This window comes from Apostichopus japonicus, chromosome 21 (assembly GCF_037975245.1).
Source record: "Apostichopus japonicus isolate 1M-3 chromosome 21, ASM3797524v1, whole genome shotgun sequence".
NCBI classification, from domain to species: domain Eukaryota; kingdom Metazoa; phylum Echinodermata; class Holothuroidea; order Aspidochirotida; family Stichopodidae; genus Apostichopus; species Apostichopus japonicus.
Genome location: NC_092581.1, coordinates 10,246,924 through 10,265,944, shown reverse-complemented (window position 1 = coordinate 10,265,944; position 19,021 = coordinate 10,246,924). Strand labels below are relative to the sequence as shown.

Sequence of the window (19,021 nt, the reverse complement as noted above, 5' to 3'; positions counted from 1 at the left end):
CTCTCGATTTTTTTAATTTCCAATCATATGATTTAGCGGATGTTCGGAAACACTTTTTGGCTCACCTTTGGGGGGGGGGCATGGCCCCCCTTGGCCCCCCTTGGATCCGCCAGTGCGTATAAAGCGCCTGCTTGATGAAACTTTTACCGCCCACTCTCTTTCTTGGTGCATCGAGCGACCTGTGGCTTTATATCGGTGATTAGGGGACAGCTTGCACAATCCTCTCACCTCTTTTCAAACAGTGTAACGGTGTTTTGTGAAGTCTTGACATTTCTAAGAATTGCGAGACCACAACGAAGTACAAGAACTACGGAAGCGTATAGAAGGCATATATGTATGACATTGAACGACTTCAATTTCAATTTCTTTATTCCAGTATAAATGATAACATTTATAAATAGGACACATAAAAGATGATACATAAAAGACGTAAACATGTACAAAAAAATGAAAGCATGAGCAAAAACAAGAAATAAGATAGAGGAATAGAAGTTTTAACAGATTAAAGATTAAAAGGATTATAACAGGATTATAACAGAGACTTGCATTCACACATTGCTTAACGTAAAAAATTGGAAATTTACAAATTTGACGAGATGACCTAACCGTGGAGAAACGGTTGAAAATCTGAATGAAAAAGACCCTTTTTGCATACTTGGTAAAATCCATCTTTACCAAAACGTTAAATAAAACCAAATATTACCGCTTTTGACGAGATGTATCCAAACCGTGTCAAATTGTAAAAATTTGAAAAGTACCGTTTTGCACACTAGTTATACCAAGGGCGTAGGAACCGGGGGGCTGGGGGGCGCCAGCCCCCCCCAGTGAAAAATGTGGAGGGCGGAAGTATCATTCCGCCCCCGCTTCGCAAGTCAGAAAACCCCTTTTTCATTTCCAAATGAGAATAAAAATCTTGAGAAACAAATTGCATCTAAGGCCAGGTGAAATACAAAATTAAGTTTACAAAATGGAGTGGGTTTTGAAGTGTGCTATATTACACCAAATTGCATCTGAGGACACCTGGAAATGCAAAAAATTCCAAAGGGGAGGGGGACACCCCTCCCCTTAGACCCCTCCCCAGGCCGGCCATCAGTCTTCAGCCGCCCCACTCAAAAGTACCTTCCTACGCCACTGAGTTATACCATCTTGATAGAACGTGACGACTCGGAAAAATATCCGTTTGGAACCGATGGTTGTACGATTGAAGTTGGATTGACAGAGGCTGTGTCTCGATTTTGTGACGTCATAACGGATGCAAATTTTTCATTTTGGATGACTTCCGGGTAATGCAACACTTTGGTTAAGACAAGCGTTACGATAGACAAAAAAGTGGCGAAACTTACATCAACTTCGAATTTCGTTTGTGGGACGGTGCATCTATATATGGTCTCACATCGCAATGAGCCTATCATACACACGGATGGGTTAGGCTACTGTCTTGTTAATGTGTATATTGGTCTTCGGAAGTAGTTGAAAACTAATTCATGACCACCTTCCCCGTCGTTTATACGAAGAAACTAAACTATTGTCGTGATCAGAGTGTCACGTTTCCTTAGCCAATATACACAACTTTTGAGTTGACATCGTTCGTAAACTGTGCAACCTAAACTGTGACGAACCCCCACCCCCCCCCCTTCCCCATCATCGCCGCGAATCGACGACGTTCTTACTTAGCTTACACGATTACATACTCTGTTGTTATGGAAATGTTACGTTCTTTTGACACAAGCAATTATCATCAGATTTAGCCTCAAGTTATCTTAGATGTATGTAGTTACAGCCCTCCCGCTTCTCCCGTTGACGATCTACAGAGGAAAAAATATATCTAGTGCCAGATACTTCGTCCCACAAAGATAATGTGTAAGGTTTCATAACAAAATTGGATAAGGTGTTGGTTGTGATGTTGGTAAGCTGCAGGGTAACCGATTTCATGTACCCATGCAGGGGTGCGTCACGGATTTTAAACAGGAGCAGCAACGCTGCAGAAGCTTGAGAAATTTGTTTTGATTGGCAATATTTCCGAGCAGTTAATATATGTGTTTGTGCGCAAAATGTAAGACATAGGCGGTATAACGGTTTCATTTCCTTGAAGGTGGGTTTTCATCCAGGATAAATCAACAAAAAAAGGAAGTTTTCCCTATTCATCGTAAATCATTGCGGAGAATATAGTGGGTGGGGTAGGGGGTTATCTGAAAGTGTAATTGTTTTGGATGTTGCGTCTAAGCTTTGCGTCGAGCAATGGATGAAAGATATGTAACAGTAAATAATAATATATCACGCTGAAGTCAAAATTTGATTTATGGAATTTTTAATTCAGACCCACCCTTCATTACCCGGTTTTGCAGCAACATGTGGAAAATATTTCAACATTATATTATGGTCAAGTTTTACGGCCAGTGGAAGCACCATCTCTTTGATTAACCGTAATATTGTACAATCGTAGCGCTACCGTGAAACTTTTTGACCAATCACAAAGCAAGCTTTACTCTAACATATTGAATACAAAATTTTGCCCAATGAGCTAGCTAACGTCTGATGACGTTAGTTTATTCGGTATCTGATTGGTTTAAACTGTCTACCCAGCACCGGTCATAAGTTGTCTGTAGTTTCACCCAATACTAGACTGTAGATCAGTACGCATGGCTAGGTTATGTGTTTGTTGTTAACTCACTGTGTAGTGCTAGCGTCCACATGTTTTTGTATTATGCGGGTATTGCATGAACACAGCACTCATATATATACATACAACTTTGGAACAAAAACGTATAGTTTTGCAGCGGAGTCAACCGGAACCAACGGTAGTGTATATCAATCTCCTTTACTGCTGTCACTGATGCAGATGGTTTTCGGTCAACTAATTGCGACCATGAAGGAAAACTGAACAATAGTCACGATCACTCGATGCTATTTCTGTTGGTGGCCACATAGTGCAAAGAAGTCCTTTATAACTAAAGTGAAGTCGAAGCGGGATCATTCAGTTTTGTATCTTCTTATTTTGAAACGCCAGCTGCGCCAAGTCTAGATTTGACTTGCAATTCATAGCGAGATAATAAACCGTTACTGGACCCTTACTAACATGGCTATACATTGTTGGCGACAAAGCTCATGGCGGCTAAGGACTTTTCGATGTTTCCTATTGATAAGTATTATTTCCCTCATCATTCCCAATGTCTTTCCCCAAAGTTTACCCACAAACCTGACAGATTTCATTGAACTGACAGATTATGACCTCCCGGAGGATGAGGAGGTAGAAGATACGCCGGAGGAACCAGACTATCCTCCGGGTTCTACATCATTGACTTTTGTATTCGATACTACCGGTTCCATGCACGACGCCCTTATGAAGGTACAGGATGGAGCAACTAGAATCTTAGAAACGACAACCAGTAATGCAGATACACCAGTATATAACTTTGTCCTTGTGCCATTCCATGATCCACGTAAGTAAATGATCATAAAACTTTTGGGTACTAATTTGGAATCCGTACCATTCGACTACTTCTGTTAATCCATATCGCGCTTACTATCTCTCTCCCACATTCATGTAATCACTCCCTATCTCCACCTCCCGTTCTTCTATCTCCCAATCCTAACCGGATCATACAGTTGTTATTCTGCCGATTCGAGAAGGTTTCCCATTCATATGGTACGGATTCTAAAGTTAGGCCACCTTTTGTTCGTCTGAAATATAGACCTAGGTCTAACCTACAATAGGCCTTGGCCCGAAGGCCAGTTTAGCCTTACATTATGCCTACTGGTCATTAGCATAGGCCTACAAAGTATTAAATACTAAGACAATGAAAGCAGCTATAAGAAATAGCAAACCCGTTCGAATAATTAATAGTATTAATATGGTATATTAATACTTGGGCGTAACATAAGTTAGGCCCAGCCTTGGTAATCAGCAGACGTTTTGCCACCAGGAAACGAGACTCAACACATGGTACAGAGGTTGATACGGTAAAAGAAACACATAGGCCAACTTAGCTTGGGCACTGCCTTAAACTTAAAGTAAACTTTTAATCCAGCATTATACTTTTGGGGTTACCAAGTCAAAATGCTTGGATTATGTAGTAAAACTAAAAGTATCAGAAACTGAAACAGATGAAAAACAAAATGTGCTGAAATATTGCAAAGGACTTTATGATAAAGTTCAATAATCTATCCTGCAATCCTTCATAATTACTTTCTCCTGCAATTATTACTACCCTCATGTATATATAGGCTAGGCCTATTATTTAGTCAAGGCAAACTGATGTAGCCTATAGGCCTAAAAAGCATAGTCAATTTCATCTCAACTTATTATAGCATTCCTTGCATTTGTACCACATGTGGTGCTTAATTAGGTTAGCGCTACCAGGATCTCTACTTCGGTTGTTATCTTACCCTTCCTCTCTGGTCCCGTTCTTTCTGTTCAAGGTCTCTGAAAATAATCTCTCAGGTTAATCAAATTCATAGCTTGTTTGCATCGACTTTCTATTTGCTGCATGCACTGCCCACCTCTCCAACATTGTTTACGAAATTCGGTTGTAAGTAAACCACAGTTTGCTTCCTATAGAATGAGACTCAAACATCATTATTTGATGTCCAGTGAACTGTTACCATCTCTCTGCTTCTTTTATGCCTCCTCAACTAAAGGTTAGATACAAGGTATTTAATTGGCCGTGGCTATTCTTACGACTAGTCGTAACAATTATTTATAAACTATTCTTACGACAAAGGCGAATTCAAGCGCAGTAAAGTAAATAAAGCAACTGCGCATGCAGTAGGGGTAACCCTAACTTTAACCCTAAACCCCAATCCTAACACTAACCCTAACTGGAAATTATTGTTACTCCTGGTCGTAAAAAATAGTTCTCCTGTCATAAAAATAGCAACTGCGCATGCGTAGTTGGAAATTATTCTTACGAACAGTTGTAAGAATAGCCACTTTGTATTTAATTTGTGAGGTTTCACGGTCTGTATGTACCCCAATCGAAACATGCTGCACACAGTTTTGTTGCTCAGGCCTATGTGTGCATGATCCTGAACTATTGCCACTGGTCAACAGCTTTGCAAATTGCACACATGTATATATATGTGCTGCATTACTAGTCAACCATGGTTTACAATTGCAATGTACAGCTAACATGTATGTGTGTGCTGCATTACTAATCAACCATGGTTTACATGTACAGCTAACATGTATGTGTGTGCTGCATTACTAATCAACCATGGTTTACAAGATTTGCAATATAAAGCACATGTACAGTATGCATCGTAGAGTTTTCATTTTATGTATCCTTCCATGTCCTAGAACTTTATGTAAACATCAAATATTTGTGTCCATTCAGAATTATTCAAACAAATAAGAAAAAGAAGGGGAAAACCCCCCAGCCAGGAGAGATAGAGCGAGGGGAGAAGGGGGGGATCAGAGGGAAGGGAAATAATTTGGGATTCAATTTTATTTCATGCTTAATTTCATATTGGTCTGCCTTGCTATGACAAAGTTTGTATAAAAATGTAGGAAGTTTACATACATATAACATACACACATACACAGAGATGCCAACCAGTACGATTTTATCGTATTTAGTACGATAAAAAAAGGTGAAATACGATAATACGATTGGCCTCTTGAAAATACGACTTTTTATCTTTCAAAAAAAAAAAAAATGTGTTTTTATTTATTTATTTATTTATTTTTTTTATTATTATTTTTTTTTAATAGTTGATCAATAATCTTGCTTCATGCTGCAATTCATATTTGATTATTTGAAATATCTGACACTTTTTTTCTTTTAATTGGTTTATAATGTCAGTTAACAGGAATGTGGCTCATATTTCCATGAGTATAATGCTAGTCTATACAGTAATTTTTTTCTCACTTCTACTTCTGGCTTGAACCAAATTCTCATTGGCCCAAAATATGCAAGCAATTAAGCTGTATTATTATTCTCATTATGCATTTAAACACCCTTTTTGCATCATAAGAATTATTACAGATGCTTTACAATTTTCTCATTAGATGTTATTGAAAAAGCAAACATTTTACTTGCCCGTTCTTACCAGTAAAACATTTTTCTGACATTTTACTGGCCTGGGGCCAACAGCCAGTGGTATAGTGTTGAGTTTTTGTGAAAATCTGATTTTTCTCTCAAAAATCTGATTTTTAGGATGTTCAGTCTGTTTTTTTTGTGTCAAGAGGTTAGCATCTCTGCATACATGTATATGCATCTAAAACACCAATTGTCCTAACCTCTTAACTGAATCTTTAACCAAAATAGTTATTCACTGAAATTTAGTTGATATCACAGCTGGGTACTTAATTGATATATATAGTTTATATATAGTAATACATGAAAAACTCTGGTAACTTTGGTTTTTGAACAACCCTTTAGTTCTTTAAATGTCAGTACTTCTCTATGTCACAAGAACCAGTGTAGAAATAGAGGGCAGTAGAGTAGTTTGTGTTAGAACTAGCCTCAATAAAGACATATATTTATCACAAAAAGTATATTGTATGTCATATTAGATAGGTTCCTTTAAAGATGATGCACAAAGTTGAACCAGGAAGAGCTCTCTAAACAGAAACTTCCCACTTCCCAGGCTGGACCTGGTTTTCAGCAGGCTATCTGTAATAGGAATGTCTCCTGTAACCTAAGAAACATAAATTATTTTTTTATTTACAGTTTGTGTAAATTAGCTGGAGTGTGTTGCATCTGCTACCCTGATTTCATTTTTTTTTTTTTTTTGACCCTGACCCTAATGCCCCTAAGATTAGCTCTCCTCATTGTTTGGTAAAAAAATAAAATAAAAAAAAAGTGAATTTTCCAATTATGTGTTGCGCTTCACCACACCGCGCCAGTGTTCATGGTAAACTTCAGTATGTTTTTGGTAGGTTCGTGGTGCTTGGAAGAGCATCATCCCAGTACTGGTTATTAATGTTGTGACATGTACCTTCCAGAATTTCCTTGATCAAGGAAGTTGGGAAGACAAAGGTAAATTATGAGGAGGGAAATACTAATATGATTTGTTATGAGATTATTAATATGAAGAAGACTAAAGGGAAAGAGAGCCAGAAAGCAAAGAGGTGGTCTTATTTTTAGGACGCAGAGGTAGTAGGTCACGACCAGTATGGCCAGCAATGATTGACAGATAAGTTGAGTTTACAATGAAGGATAACAGCAGGAGAATTTAAAGAAGAGGATAAATTAAACTGACATCTTGATTGTGGTGTGTACGTTGTACAAAGTGGATGGCCTTATAAGTAGGTTCAGTACTCACATAGATGGGAAAAGTGGAAAGGGGGTTGGGTGGTGAGGCAAGGGGGGGGGAGAGAGATATTGGGATCCTCCAAATTGTAGGTGAGCAGTCTATAGTTTACATTCCTAGTTTTCATTGGCTGTATTTATTTCTTGTCTTGGACACAATTGGAAACTTAACTAGCTAATTAATGTAAATGAGTTCCTCCACGATGTTCTGAGAAATTTCTTTAATATATATATATATTTATTTATTTTTTTTGATATGTTTTTTCTTTGATGTTTCTCATTGTGCTATTTGAGGAAATAGTGAATGTCATTTGATGACTACTGTATAATGTCAGGTTACAGTTTCCTTATCTAGCTGAATATCAAATAATGTGATTCCTTTCTTTGCCACAGAACAAAAGTTGAATCTTTTTTCTTTGTAGTATTAATCCATTAGATGGAAATAGGAAAAGTTAATAAGACAATGAATCGAACAGTTTCTAATTAAATCGAGTAAAGTCTGCTCTATGGTTGCCAGTGCTATCCAAGCCAACTTCAGCTAAGACGACTGTGGATAAATTAACGATGGACACTGGTCCATCTATTATTCTTTCTACCAAATGAAGATCGAGGAGCAAGCCGTTAATGAATTAATTTATGTTTTCGGCATTCCTTTTAGGATTTCACGGTAGTATCAATCTCGTTTAAAAGAGAATACTATAATAAGACTATATTAAATTATGCTTTCTTGTTGATAATGACAGTTTGACTAAATCAAGCCATGCAATGATGGAAATTTCATTCGATTTTATTATGCCATATAGGCCTATACATATTCAATTCATATTGTATATAAACTCAAATATCTGCTCTGAAAATGTTTTTCTGGAAATTGAATGTAGATTAACTAGAAATGATCGTGTCAATGTTACATTCCTGACGACGAGGGCCTATTGCCATACATAGTGGATATACATAGTGGATATGTTGACATCAGAAAGGTTTGATTTCCTATCCAAGGCCCCTTTGGGATCACTGATATGCATGGGAATTATGACCTCTGTGTACATGTGTTTGTATATATATACTATACAATGAATGTTAAGTAGAGCCATGTGTGTGTATCAACCAGTTAGAAGTCTATGCTTTTGGCACTGGTGCAATAAGGGAAGTAATACATACAGACTAGATAGGGATAACTCACTGTCATGTTGTCAAGTACATGGATACGCCATTTTAATACCAAAATAAATACTTGTTTAAGTCTTGTTTATCTGCAAGATCACCTACATTTAATAATACACTTTTTATTATAATGCTATGGACAGAACTTTTGGCAGGTACACTAAGGGGCGGGGGGGGGGGAAGGGAGGTGAGGAGGAAGGGAAACGGTAGGCGGTGCAACTTGCACCTTCGTTTCCCTGTTTGTACCTGTAGGGTTTGTGTAAGATCTACTGTAGCCTAGCTGGGTCCTTTTCCTTTATTGTTGTTGTAAAGCTTATTGATAATTCAATAGATATATGTAACAAAATTGTCATTATTTGCTGCAAAATGTTTAAATGACCTGACATATCTATCTATCTGTTGTAAATTCTGTCCATACGATCGGGGTAGGTTTTGTGCCAGCTCTGTTCTTTTCTGTGATCTGTCATTCTGTATTTGATCAATAATTGTTCATATTCACCAAAATATTAATACTGTCTGTATACCTGGTATATAAAGGTATATATAAACCTAACTTTAATAAAAAGAAGTGTACCCTCTTAAAGTTTGAAATTATTTAAAAGTTTGGATGAATTTTCGTGGTTGAAAAGAGAGTCTTAATTTGGAACAATACATCTACTGTAATATGGATGGTTTCTTGGCAGTTCATTTGAATCTTGCCTGGACAATCTTTTCATTGGTAAATAGGATTATTGTTGCTTCAAAACAGAGGCATGAAATAGTTTCAGTGTCTTCTGCTGATCAAGGAGATTGGAATGTTGTGACCTTTTCAACTAGTGGTTGGTAGTGGCTTTCATGTGGACATAAAGGGCATGATTTTGAAATTCAGAGTCCTGAGGAAGTATTAAGATCTAAGGAAATGACAAGTATGGCCGATTATGACAAAATTTATATCATATATTACGCTGGATACCATCTCCCCTTAAAAACAGGATATAAGTGGACCATAGTTACCAGTTGTCACATCTCTTTACATGTGATATTTTCTGGTAGTCTGAGCACAAATTAAATTTTCCTTCCCAATTTACCACTGCTTTCCCCCATTCATTCTATAAATAATTAAAACAACTATGGATTTAACTGAGTGAGGGGGGGGGGGATGGGTCAACTTTCCATATTCCAAAGTGCAAAATGATCAATAATTATAGGCCAATTTATTTCATCATTTGTAACATTGATTCCTTTATGGGACTTTTACATCATAGCAAGTTCTATGAAACTTGCTTGATGGTAACAAACTACAGTGACGATAGTCATGATCAGTCGAGTGTCTCCATGAATACCTTGCATACATTTGGATTAGCAAAAAACGTATTAATTTCACTAAAACTATATAACAACAATGATAATTATGATTAAACACCAGTTGGTAAGAAAATGCTTCTGCGTCGTTTAATTTTTTTAATGTCAATTTTTTTTTTCTATCAAGGGAATTTGTACATGTATGTCTCTATAATAGTCCCATAAATAGAAAGGTAGCTTCAAAAGTAGTATTTTTGAAAATTTGATTTCAGAATTGCTCAGTTTTTTCAGATTTCTGAATTGCTCAGTTTTCACTAAATGTTTATGCAAAGTATCAGATTTCTCTAGCTGTATTAAAAAAGGTGAAACCAACCAAAATTAAAGAAATGTTGAATTGTTTTGTTTACAAATAATGTATATATCCATACATGTGCTTTTAATATTTCTGAATGCTGGAGTAAATATAGATTTATTATATATTATTTTTTATATATAATATATATATTTCTCTTGGTAGGCGTTGGACCAGTAACAGAGACTCGGGACCAAGATTTATTCTTGAGCGAACTCAACGACATCTACGTCCACGGAGGTGGCGATTGTCCCGAGATGAGTGTATCGGCCATTAAATTAGCGTTGGAACGCAGTCTGCCCGGTTCACAGATATATGTATTTACAGATGCCAGAGCGAAGGACTACAACAAAACGAAAGACGTATTGAAACTGATCCAAGACAAAGAAAGCCAGGTATGACATAATGCAACCTTCATGTCTCCCCCCCTATTAGCCACCAAGTAACAGGATGATAACCTTTAAGAAATAAAAAAACAGCATTTTTAGCAACCAATTTTTTTCGAAATAGGAAGGAAGCTATTGAAGCTGATCCAAGACACAGAAAGCCAGGTATGACATAATGTAACCTTCATGTCTCCCCCCCCCCCCCTTATTAGCCACCAAGTAACAGGATGATAACCTTTAAAAAATAAAAAAACAGCATTTTTAGCAACCAATTTTTTCGAAATAGGAAGGAAGCTATTGAAGCTGATCCAATTAAGACACAGAAAGCCAGGTATGACATAATGTAACCTTCATGTCTCCCCCCCCCCCCCCCCCATTAGCCACCAAGTAACAGGATGATAACCTTTAAAAAATAAAAATAAAGCATTTTTAGTGACCAATTTTTTTCGAAATAGGAAGGAAGCTATATGAAGGGAAAGGAAGGTTGCTTTTTTTTCTTATCTGGTAACCTTCAAATGGAAATAGAAAAAAAAAACTGCCTTTGTTTCCCCTACTAGTATTGGATAAACAAAAATGAAATCACTACAGGTGCCGAGTTTGTTGGGAGGTTGAATTGTACGGGCATCATACAGAAATAATATTGCAATGTACTCTTTGTGTCCTTTATGCATGGTAGGAAGGTAATGTTGATATGATATGATATCAACATAAAATTGACTGAAAGTGGGAGTGAAACAATCGTAGGTTGTGACTGTGAAGAAGGCAGATATAATCTCTTCCCTGCTGCATCTTACAGATCTGGGGCCGGGGCATTCAGTGTTTGGTTTAGCGAAGGGGAATACAGCGTCGATAATTCTCACGAGTACTGAATGCCGCACAGTATAAGCTTACTGCAGAATGCACTGTGTTGATGTGTGTTGTATAGTAAATAGTACAGTAAGCAGCTGTATCGTACTGTAGGCAGGTATAGTGCTGTAAGTCTGTTAGTTAGGTTGCAGTGCACAAGTGTGTGTTAAATTAAAACATTACTGTTTACATACCCAGCTCAGACACTTAAATTCACCAGGTATCATTGATATATATCCATATCTTATATATGTATATATATCAGAGGCAATAAAGTTGAGAAACACTGGTGTAGACTTTGTGTCGATATTTATATGAGCTTACTTGCAGAAAGCTTTTTTGAATTGTAAATTTCTCTGGAATATAGAATTGGAGAATATGCAGGACTTGGTTGCCCCCATGTCTTCACAACCTTCTTCCACTTTTCCTTGAGGTCTTTTGCACATATGAGAAATATTCAAGTTAAGATAAGGTGACCATATTTTCCTGACTGAAATCGGGGACATTTATTGCGTGACTGATATGGGGGAGGGGTTTAAGGGAGGGGCTCTCCCCCTCCCCTTTAGAAAATTTTCAAGTGCCTAAGTTGCTTAGATGTAAAATGGTGATACTTAGAAGCACTTTTCAAATCAATTTTATTTTCAAAAATGTAGCTTTTTCTTAAATGAAATTCACTTACTTTACGTGGTTCTTTGAGAGCTTGTGATTTGCTCATACTCACACTATAAGTGTCGTTGTGTTGCCGTAGTTGCCAATTATACGGTCGAAAGAGTGCTAGGCTAGATCGATCTAGCACATTTTTAACAGTGTTTCCACTTTGCACTGGCCTACCTGAAATACTGGTTATAAGTTCCGTTCTGCGACTGCACACTTGACTAAATTTTGTTTTTACAATTATTTTACTAGTAATGTGGGATATTTTCGAAATTCCTTAACATTTTGACGAATCGGGGGCATTTTCGGGGACACTTGTTCATTGGGGACAGCACACTGTAGGGGACTGTCCCCGAAAATCGGTACGTCTGGTCACCTTAAGTTAAGAGGGATACTCTTGTCATTTTGACTCCCGAATGACACATGTTGGACAGTACGTGTGTGAATAATGTGATAACTGGTTTGCATATAATAGCCTTTCTAACAATGGATACGATTTCATTCACATCAGTGTTATTATAAATAACTGGAAAAAAAATAACTTATTCCGTGGAAAGTGCATAAACATGTTTTAATATTAAAGTCGACTTTTCATCAATGTTTTATTCTTCATGATCAGATCATTTGTTTGCATTTAGTGTGTGTTATACTGAAAGTAAAATGTGGTATAAACATTTGCCATCTGTTTTTTGCTTTCGTTTTGTTTAGGTTGTGTTTGTATTGACTGGCGACTGTGATAACTCTGCACACGAGGGTTACACAGCCTACGAACAGATTGCAGCCGCCAGTTCTGGTCAGGTCTTCCACTTAAATAAGTCAGATGTCGAAGAGGTGAGGTACTTTCTTAAAATCTACTTTACTCCCCTCCCCTCTTACGTGTAAAGGTTTGGGGAGTGAAAATGTTTGATGTGTTTAAAGAAATCTGACTAAACTTTCAAGATTTACTTTAAGGCTTAGAACATTTTTGAGTGATGATAAGTATTTTTTTGACGTTTTTTTTTTTTAAGATTTGTATTTGTATTTAGATTTGTTTGTATTTAGATTTTGTATTTAGATTTGTATTTATATGTATTTTTTGAGTGATGATAAGTATTTCAGAGACTTGCCTTTAATTTTTCGAATGAATATTTGGTCATTTTACTTGTTATAACTCTAGAAGTTATTAGAGTCATTTTCCATCAACATTTTAAAATCTTTTGTTCTCTAGGTTTTGAAATTTGTAGAATTATCCGTCCAGACTAGTAAAGTCCACCTGATCTCGACTGACATGAGCCAGGGTGCAGTTCAATACCACTGGTTACCCGTGGATACCAGGTTACAACAGTTCATCATTTCCCTGAGTGGAGACAACCCAAATATCATGCTCAGAGCCCCAAATGGTACTTACTTGATTTTAGAATTTGATGTATTATTTTAACATTAGTAATAGTAGTAAGTTGAGTCTCGTCTATCCGACATGCTCAGTGATTAACCTCCGCCACGTTTCACGATCTTGTGCAAGGTTTATTGCTTCCTCGAAATTGTTAATATTAACGTCTTTAAATTGCGACTTTATTTTTCCAAGCAAGGTAGTCACAGGCCTTCCTACTGGTTTAGCAGTATGTCTCAGTGCTTCTTTTAAAGCAACCTTTGCTGGAGCGTCCTCCGGAAGTCTTGCTACATGACCGAAAAATCTCAATCTTCTATGTGCGACTATAGGATGACCAAGGTGTTTGGTTGGTTTCATTGTAGAGCTCATGGTTTGATAACCAATTGTTATTGGTCCATCTAATGTTGAGAATATTACGAAGTAGTCTCCTTTGAAAAGTGTCAATTTTGCGATCAAGATCCTTCATTGTGCCCCACAGTTCGCAATTGTACAAAAAAAAATACTCTTTAATAAAGCCTCAAAAATCCTAAGCTTATTTTAACATTCACATGTAGAAATATATAAATATAGGCAGTTTCCTTCAGTTGATCAATTATTTTCAGTTATAAGTAAGTATAAAGGATGTATTTGCAGTCAATTTCAGTGATCTTGTCCACAACATTATATGCAAATGCTTTACATATATCTATATATACAGAAATATAGGGACACACACAATGTTATTAGAGGGACTTAAGAGTGAAACGGAGTGTTAGCTCATGGAGTGTTAGCTCAGTGGTTAACGCCGGTGCCTTTCAATCATAAGGTCCCCGGTTCAAGTCACTCCCAGATTAATGTATGTCGTCCAGTTACAGAGTTGTTGACAATTAACAATTCATAATTATGGACGTTAAATATGAATGTAAGAGACTGACTTCAGTCAGCTTGCGGCTTTGTAAGCCTATGAGGCTTCTTCGCGAGTTCCTGCTTGCAGGAGGATCTAATATACATACATACATACATACATACATACATACACACATACATCCATACACGCATACATACATACATACATACATACATACATACATACATACATACATACATACATACACCCATACATACATACATACATACATACATACATACATTATGCAAACGGATAGAGTCATCACTCGATGATACGAACATTCAACCAAGACTGTCTCACATACTTAATGTCACTTGATACAAAACATTTTGTAAATTGTTACGTATAGTTTCTGCAGGTAAATGACAAATCTATGTACATCAGCAGTGGAATCTGATGACCCTCAAGTAAGAGTGTGAAATTCACATATTAATGTTTCAAGTTTCCCTTGCCACCTTAAACTTTTTTAGCATGCAGTTGATCCTAAAACTTTGACAGTTTCAAGTGGTCCTCCCCATGGGGGAAGGGGGGGTACTTATTTTAAATATTTCTCTTCCCCCAGATGGATAATGTTAATTCACCTAATTCCCATGTGTACTATTGTCAAATTGGTGAAGGCATTGACTTGTTGAAGCTGTAAAGCAATTTAGTCTCAGGAAGATCAGGGGTTGGAAGGGATCCCTAATTACCCTTCCCCACCCCCACCACAATCCCCTGCAGCACCAAAGTAAAGAAACTTTTTTATGGAGGAGTATCAATTTTTTGTGTGTGTGTGTGTTATCATTGTTATCAATAGGTGATGTAATACCTGTGGTACCAAATAGTCCAGAAAATCCACCAACAACTGGTCCATACTTAGAAGAATTGTTAACTCTAGGAAAAGCATACATCGTTGCCGTTCGGAATTCCACACCGGGAGTTTACCGCTTGAACGTCAGCAGTACGTCGACCAGTACCCTCCGTGTGCAAGGAATCAGTCTGTTAGATTTCAAGTTTGGTTTTTCAAGAGATAGGACCACCAACTTGAATCTTACGAGCAGGCTTCCTTTGAGAGGTAGGTTATTTTTGTTCCCCCCTGCCCCCTCCCCTCATTATTTGTTTGGTCAATAAACATTTCTTTTTCCATTCATTTCCTTATTCTTTACTGCTCTGCTTATACTAAAACTGACTGTCAACATCTGCACCATAACTGCAGAGGGGGGGGGAGGGGTTGAGGTCTGGGGGAGGTTAGGATAGGATAGGATAATAACAAATAGCTATATAACCAAATACATATAAAAAGAAGATAAATCTAGTGGATGCCCCCCCACCCTTTTTATCCTATCCCACCACCTCCATTTTCCCCATCCCCATTCCACTTTCTCCACCGCATTTCCATGTCCAATTTCCCCACCCCCCTTCCACCCCCTAGTAATACGTACCACAATCCTTCACACATAGTCGATACAGGCGGTACGGTAAGTGATTACCTGCTTTTTACTGGGATTATGATATCGATTACTGTTGAACGTGTGCTACTTTAAAACACCACATTTACAGGGGTACGGTCCCAGCTCCTCATCTCGGCCGATCAGCTTCTCCCGAGTCGACGATGCCTGAAGAAAGTTGAATTTCTGAATCTGCAAGGGCACATCATTCCCGGCCACGAGTACACCTTGGAGCCCGATCCTGGCTATCCGACTCAGGATGGGATCTACACCGTCTCTGACATCATCCCCCCCGGCGATTACTTTCACATCCGAGTCAAGGGCATCGATCACCAGAATTACACCTTCCAGCGAATCACAGCAGCAGCAGTCAGTCCACTGGTTCCTGGTAAGTCTGAATTTTGCAGAATTTTAAAACTCTAAATCGTTTATTCTAGATTCCCATAAATCCTTCTTTTTTTTCCCAACACGGATGGATAATTTTTTTTTGGGCCGATAATGATTTAATGTGGATTTTCACTTTGTGATCGTCTTATATGTCAACGTCTCGTGGTCTCTGGCGATGACTACTTCTCTCATTCGGCCGTCGAATTATTACCATCCGTCCGTTTCCAGTTTCATAACCGCAGTGTTTCCAACAGCTGTTGAGATGATGCTTTGGCTGTGCTCATGGAAAACTGTCACCTCCTTAAAATGGAAGTTAAGTTTTTTTTTTTCGTCTGTCAGTAAGTGAAGTAAAAGCTGACATAAAACATTCTATCATCTATCGTGGAAGCAACATGGCAGATTTCTACTCGCTCTTGAAGCCGTAAGGTCTTGTACTCGCACCTACCGAAATGTTGATAGTTATCATATGTTTATATCGACCCATTAAAGTACTAACAGAAGAACCGAAGACACCAGGTGGGTAGTTTGAGACCGCTTGACTTCCCCTTGAAGTAAAGATTAAGATCATTATCTGAGGAATATTAACATCGCATTTTTTTCCCCTTTCTTTTTGATCCATCTCTGTATTTATTTTGTTGTTTGAATGTCTGCCCGCCGACACCTTTTTGCCTTCATGGTTTGCATCGTTGCAGACGAGAAATGGTTTGTGGAAGTTGGGCTTAGGGTGTTGACAAATGGATCATCGCCTGGCCAGGTGATGACCCCAGTATTCCGTGCGTGTCTGTTACCATGGTAATGGTTTTTTGTTATACTGGATGCCTGAGTTGTCTGTCTGGATTGAACAGCATAAGACATCTCAATGTTGAATTTAAGAAAATGAGCACTGCATTGTCAGAAATTTTAATAAATAGTCTTCGATATTCTCTGTCTGGCTTTGGTGATGTAGATATAAAAATAAAAAAATTGAGGAAGATGAAGTGAATACTGCAAAATTCCTTTTCCTATCATCAAATTTCTCAAAGGAAATAGTGAAAAAAAGGTCATAAGTTCATAACATTCTTTGTACCTCTTGATGTCACACAACATCTGCAGCCAACGGGTCAGTCCATAACGGTCAATTAATTCGATAACGGAAATTTTTTGTAGAGTGGCATTTGATTGGAAGTGCGTTTCCCTTGATAACCCAGTGAATACAATTGTAAAGTAAGTAGCACTGTACAAATTTTTTAATTTTATTTTCAGCTGCTCCGTTGCCTAGAATGGCAGCCAGGACTCGGGGATTCTTTGGAAAGATGGCCACACTTAGATGTTTTGTGGATAGCATGCTTCCATTTACGGTAGAGTGGAGGAAAGGAGAAGAAGTGATTGGGATGACCGATCAGTTCAGGTACCATCACAAAACTACTCATCAGAATAACTATTAACTCCTTAAAATCTGGTCTGTTTTCTTGACAGTCGTTCTCTCCAAAGTCATATAAACAGATGATAATGACGAACAAATAATATTTATTATAAAGTCTCTTTTTTATTCCTTGATCATCCTTTCAATCAATTTGAGTGAAGCATAATTCCCTGCACAATCTGTACAAGTTAGTCAAATAGTATCAACTCACCACCTACTCGCGCCCAGTGTTATGGTGGTGGAGAACATACCCCCCCAAATGTTCAGTGCACCCCCTGGTCCTCCCAGGTGAAATTTGCCATGTTAAAAAAAAAAGAAAAAAAGTTTGGCAGAAAGTGACATAAGATTTTCGACCTCTATAGACTGGAATATACTGATTTCTACCTCCAAACTTCTGCTGAATTGAAGCTGATATAAGTTCTAGAATAGTGAAAGCCCAGAAGCTTTGGGGGGGGGGGGGCTTGAACCCTACCAGTGATGTGTCACTTGCCATCACCTTTACTCATGATGTATTTGGCATATCAGGTATATATTTTTTTGCTGTATTTTCATTACCAGTGAGAGTTCCCTTGTTGAGTATGATGTCGGTAATGCCCACAGCCAAGTGGAAGGTAACTACTCATGTATTGCACACAGCAGGGACATGGAGAAACCTTTGATGGGTAGAGCGGACACATTCCTAGATGTCACAGGTAGAGTGCCTAAGTATTCAAAGAATAGACCACCTGCAGTAGCAGTCACGGTCATCTGTGTCATTAAAATGACTTCAGAAAAACCTTTTTGATATCGTTAAAAGAACAAAATTTGTCAATTGCTAATTATGCCAAATTAATGTATCCTTGCAGGTATGGGCAGTATATCAAAGTTTACTCTTTAAATGACAACTTTGCAAATGACTTGTAAACTGCCTGGACAACCTTTGGAATACCTTCAATGTGAAATGTTGCATTCACGATGTTGTCACCATGCACTAACAGACCGTATAGAATGCTTACAGTGAAGTTTTGATACTAGCAAGAGTTGATTTGTAAAATTTTGTAAAATATTTTGCATCATCGTTGAATTTTCTTGCAAGGAGTGACAGCTCTTGATAATTGCTTTCCTGTAACAGAACCGCCCCCAAAAATTCTACCTCCAAGCAACGTGACGACGGTACCCGGTCGGGACGCCATTCTGACTTGTGACATTTCCAGTACCGTCCCATATAACGTCACATGGGATAGACCCGGCAGCTCGCATTCCCTTCGACTCAACACCAGAGTTCATCTCCTGAGAAGCGGGTCCCTCATCATCAGGGACGTCCGTCAGGAGGATACCGGGAGATTCCGTTGCATCGCCAGAAACGAGGGAGGGTACAGCTTTGACTACGTTTCCCTCCTCATTCAAGGTTTGTGCCGTATTCACCATGATTGAAGATCTATAGCTTTCTCTTTTGACTTGCAATGTTGTATTGCCCCTCCTCCCTAAACTATGCTAGAAGTCAAATAATAGTTACTCTTTCAACAAGCATTTTTAAATTTTAAATGTAATATATGTTTATATACATTCATTTGATGACATCCAGAAAGGGTGGGTGTCTTCTGTTAGACATAGTTCCGATAACACTCGGCA

At 38.0% G+C, this 19,021-nt stretch overlaps 1 protein-coding gene across 2 annotated transcripts in view; it reads left to right on the top strand.

Annotated features, from left to right (window-relative positions):
- Positions 1-2,632: 2,632 nt before the first annotated feature.
- Positions 2,633-19,021, top strand: part of LOC139963171 (hemicentin-1-like) — an 18,116-nt gene continuing 1,727 nt past the window's right edge. Inside the window, exons 1-9 of one of the 2 annotated variants that reach the window (XM_071963721.1) lie at positions 2,634-3,440; positions 10,216-10,445; positions 12,645-12,767; positions 13,144-13,315; positions 14,991-15,248; positions 15,734-16,009; positions 17,251-17,395; positions 17,969-18,102; positions 18,522-18,797. In XM_071963721.1, the coding sequence (XP_071819822.1) occupies positions 3,077-3,440; positions 10,216-10,445; positions 12,645-12,767; positions 13,144-13,315; positions 14,991-15,248; positions 15,734-16,009; positions 17,251-17,395; positions 17,969-18,102; positions 18,522-18,797 (1,978 nt within the window). In that variant the 5' untranslated portion in view covers positions 2,634-3,076. Of the gene's footprint in view, positions 3,441-10,215; positions 10,446-12,644; positions 12,768-13,143; positions 13,316-14,990; positions 15,249-15,733; positions 16,010-17,250; positions 17,396-17,968; positions 18,103-18,521; positions 18,798-19,021 lie in introns of both variants that reach the window. The other variant, XM_071963722.1, reaches the window with a different exon arrangement.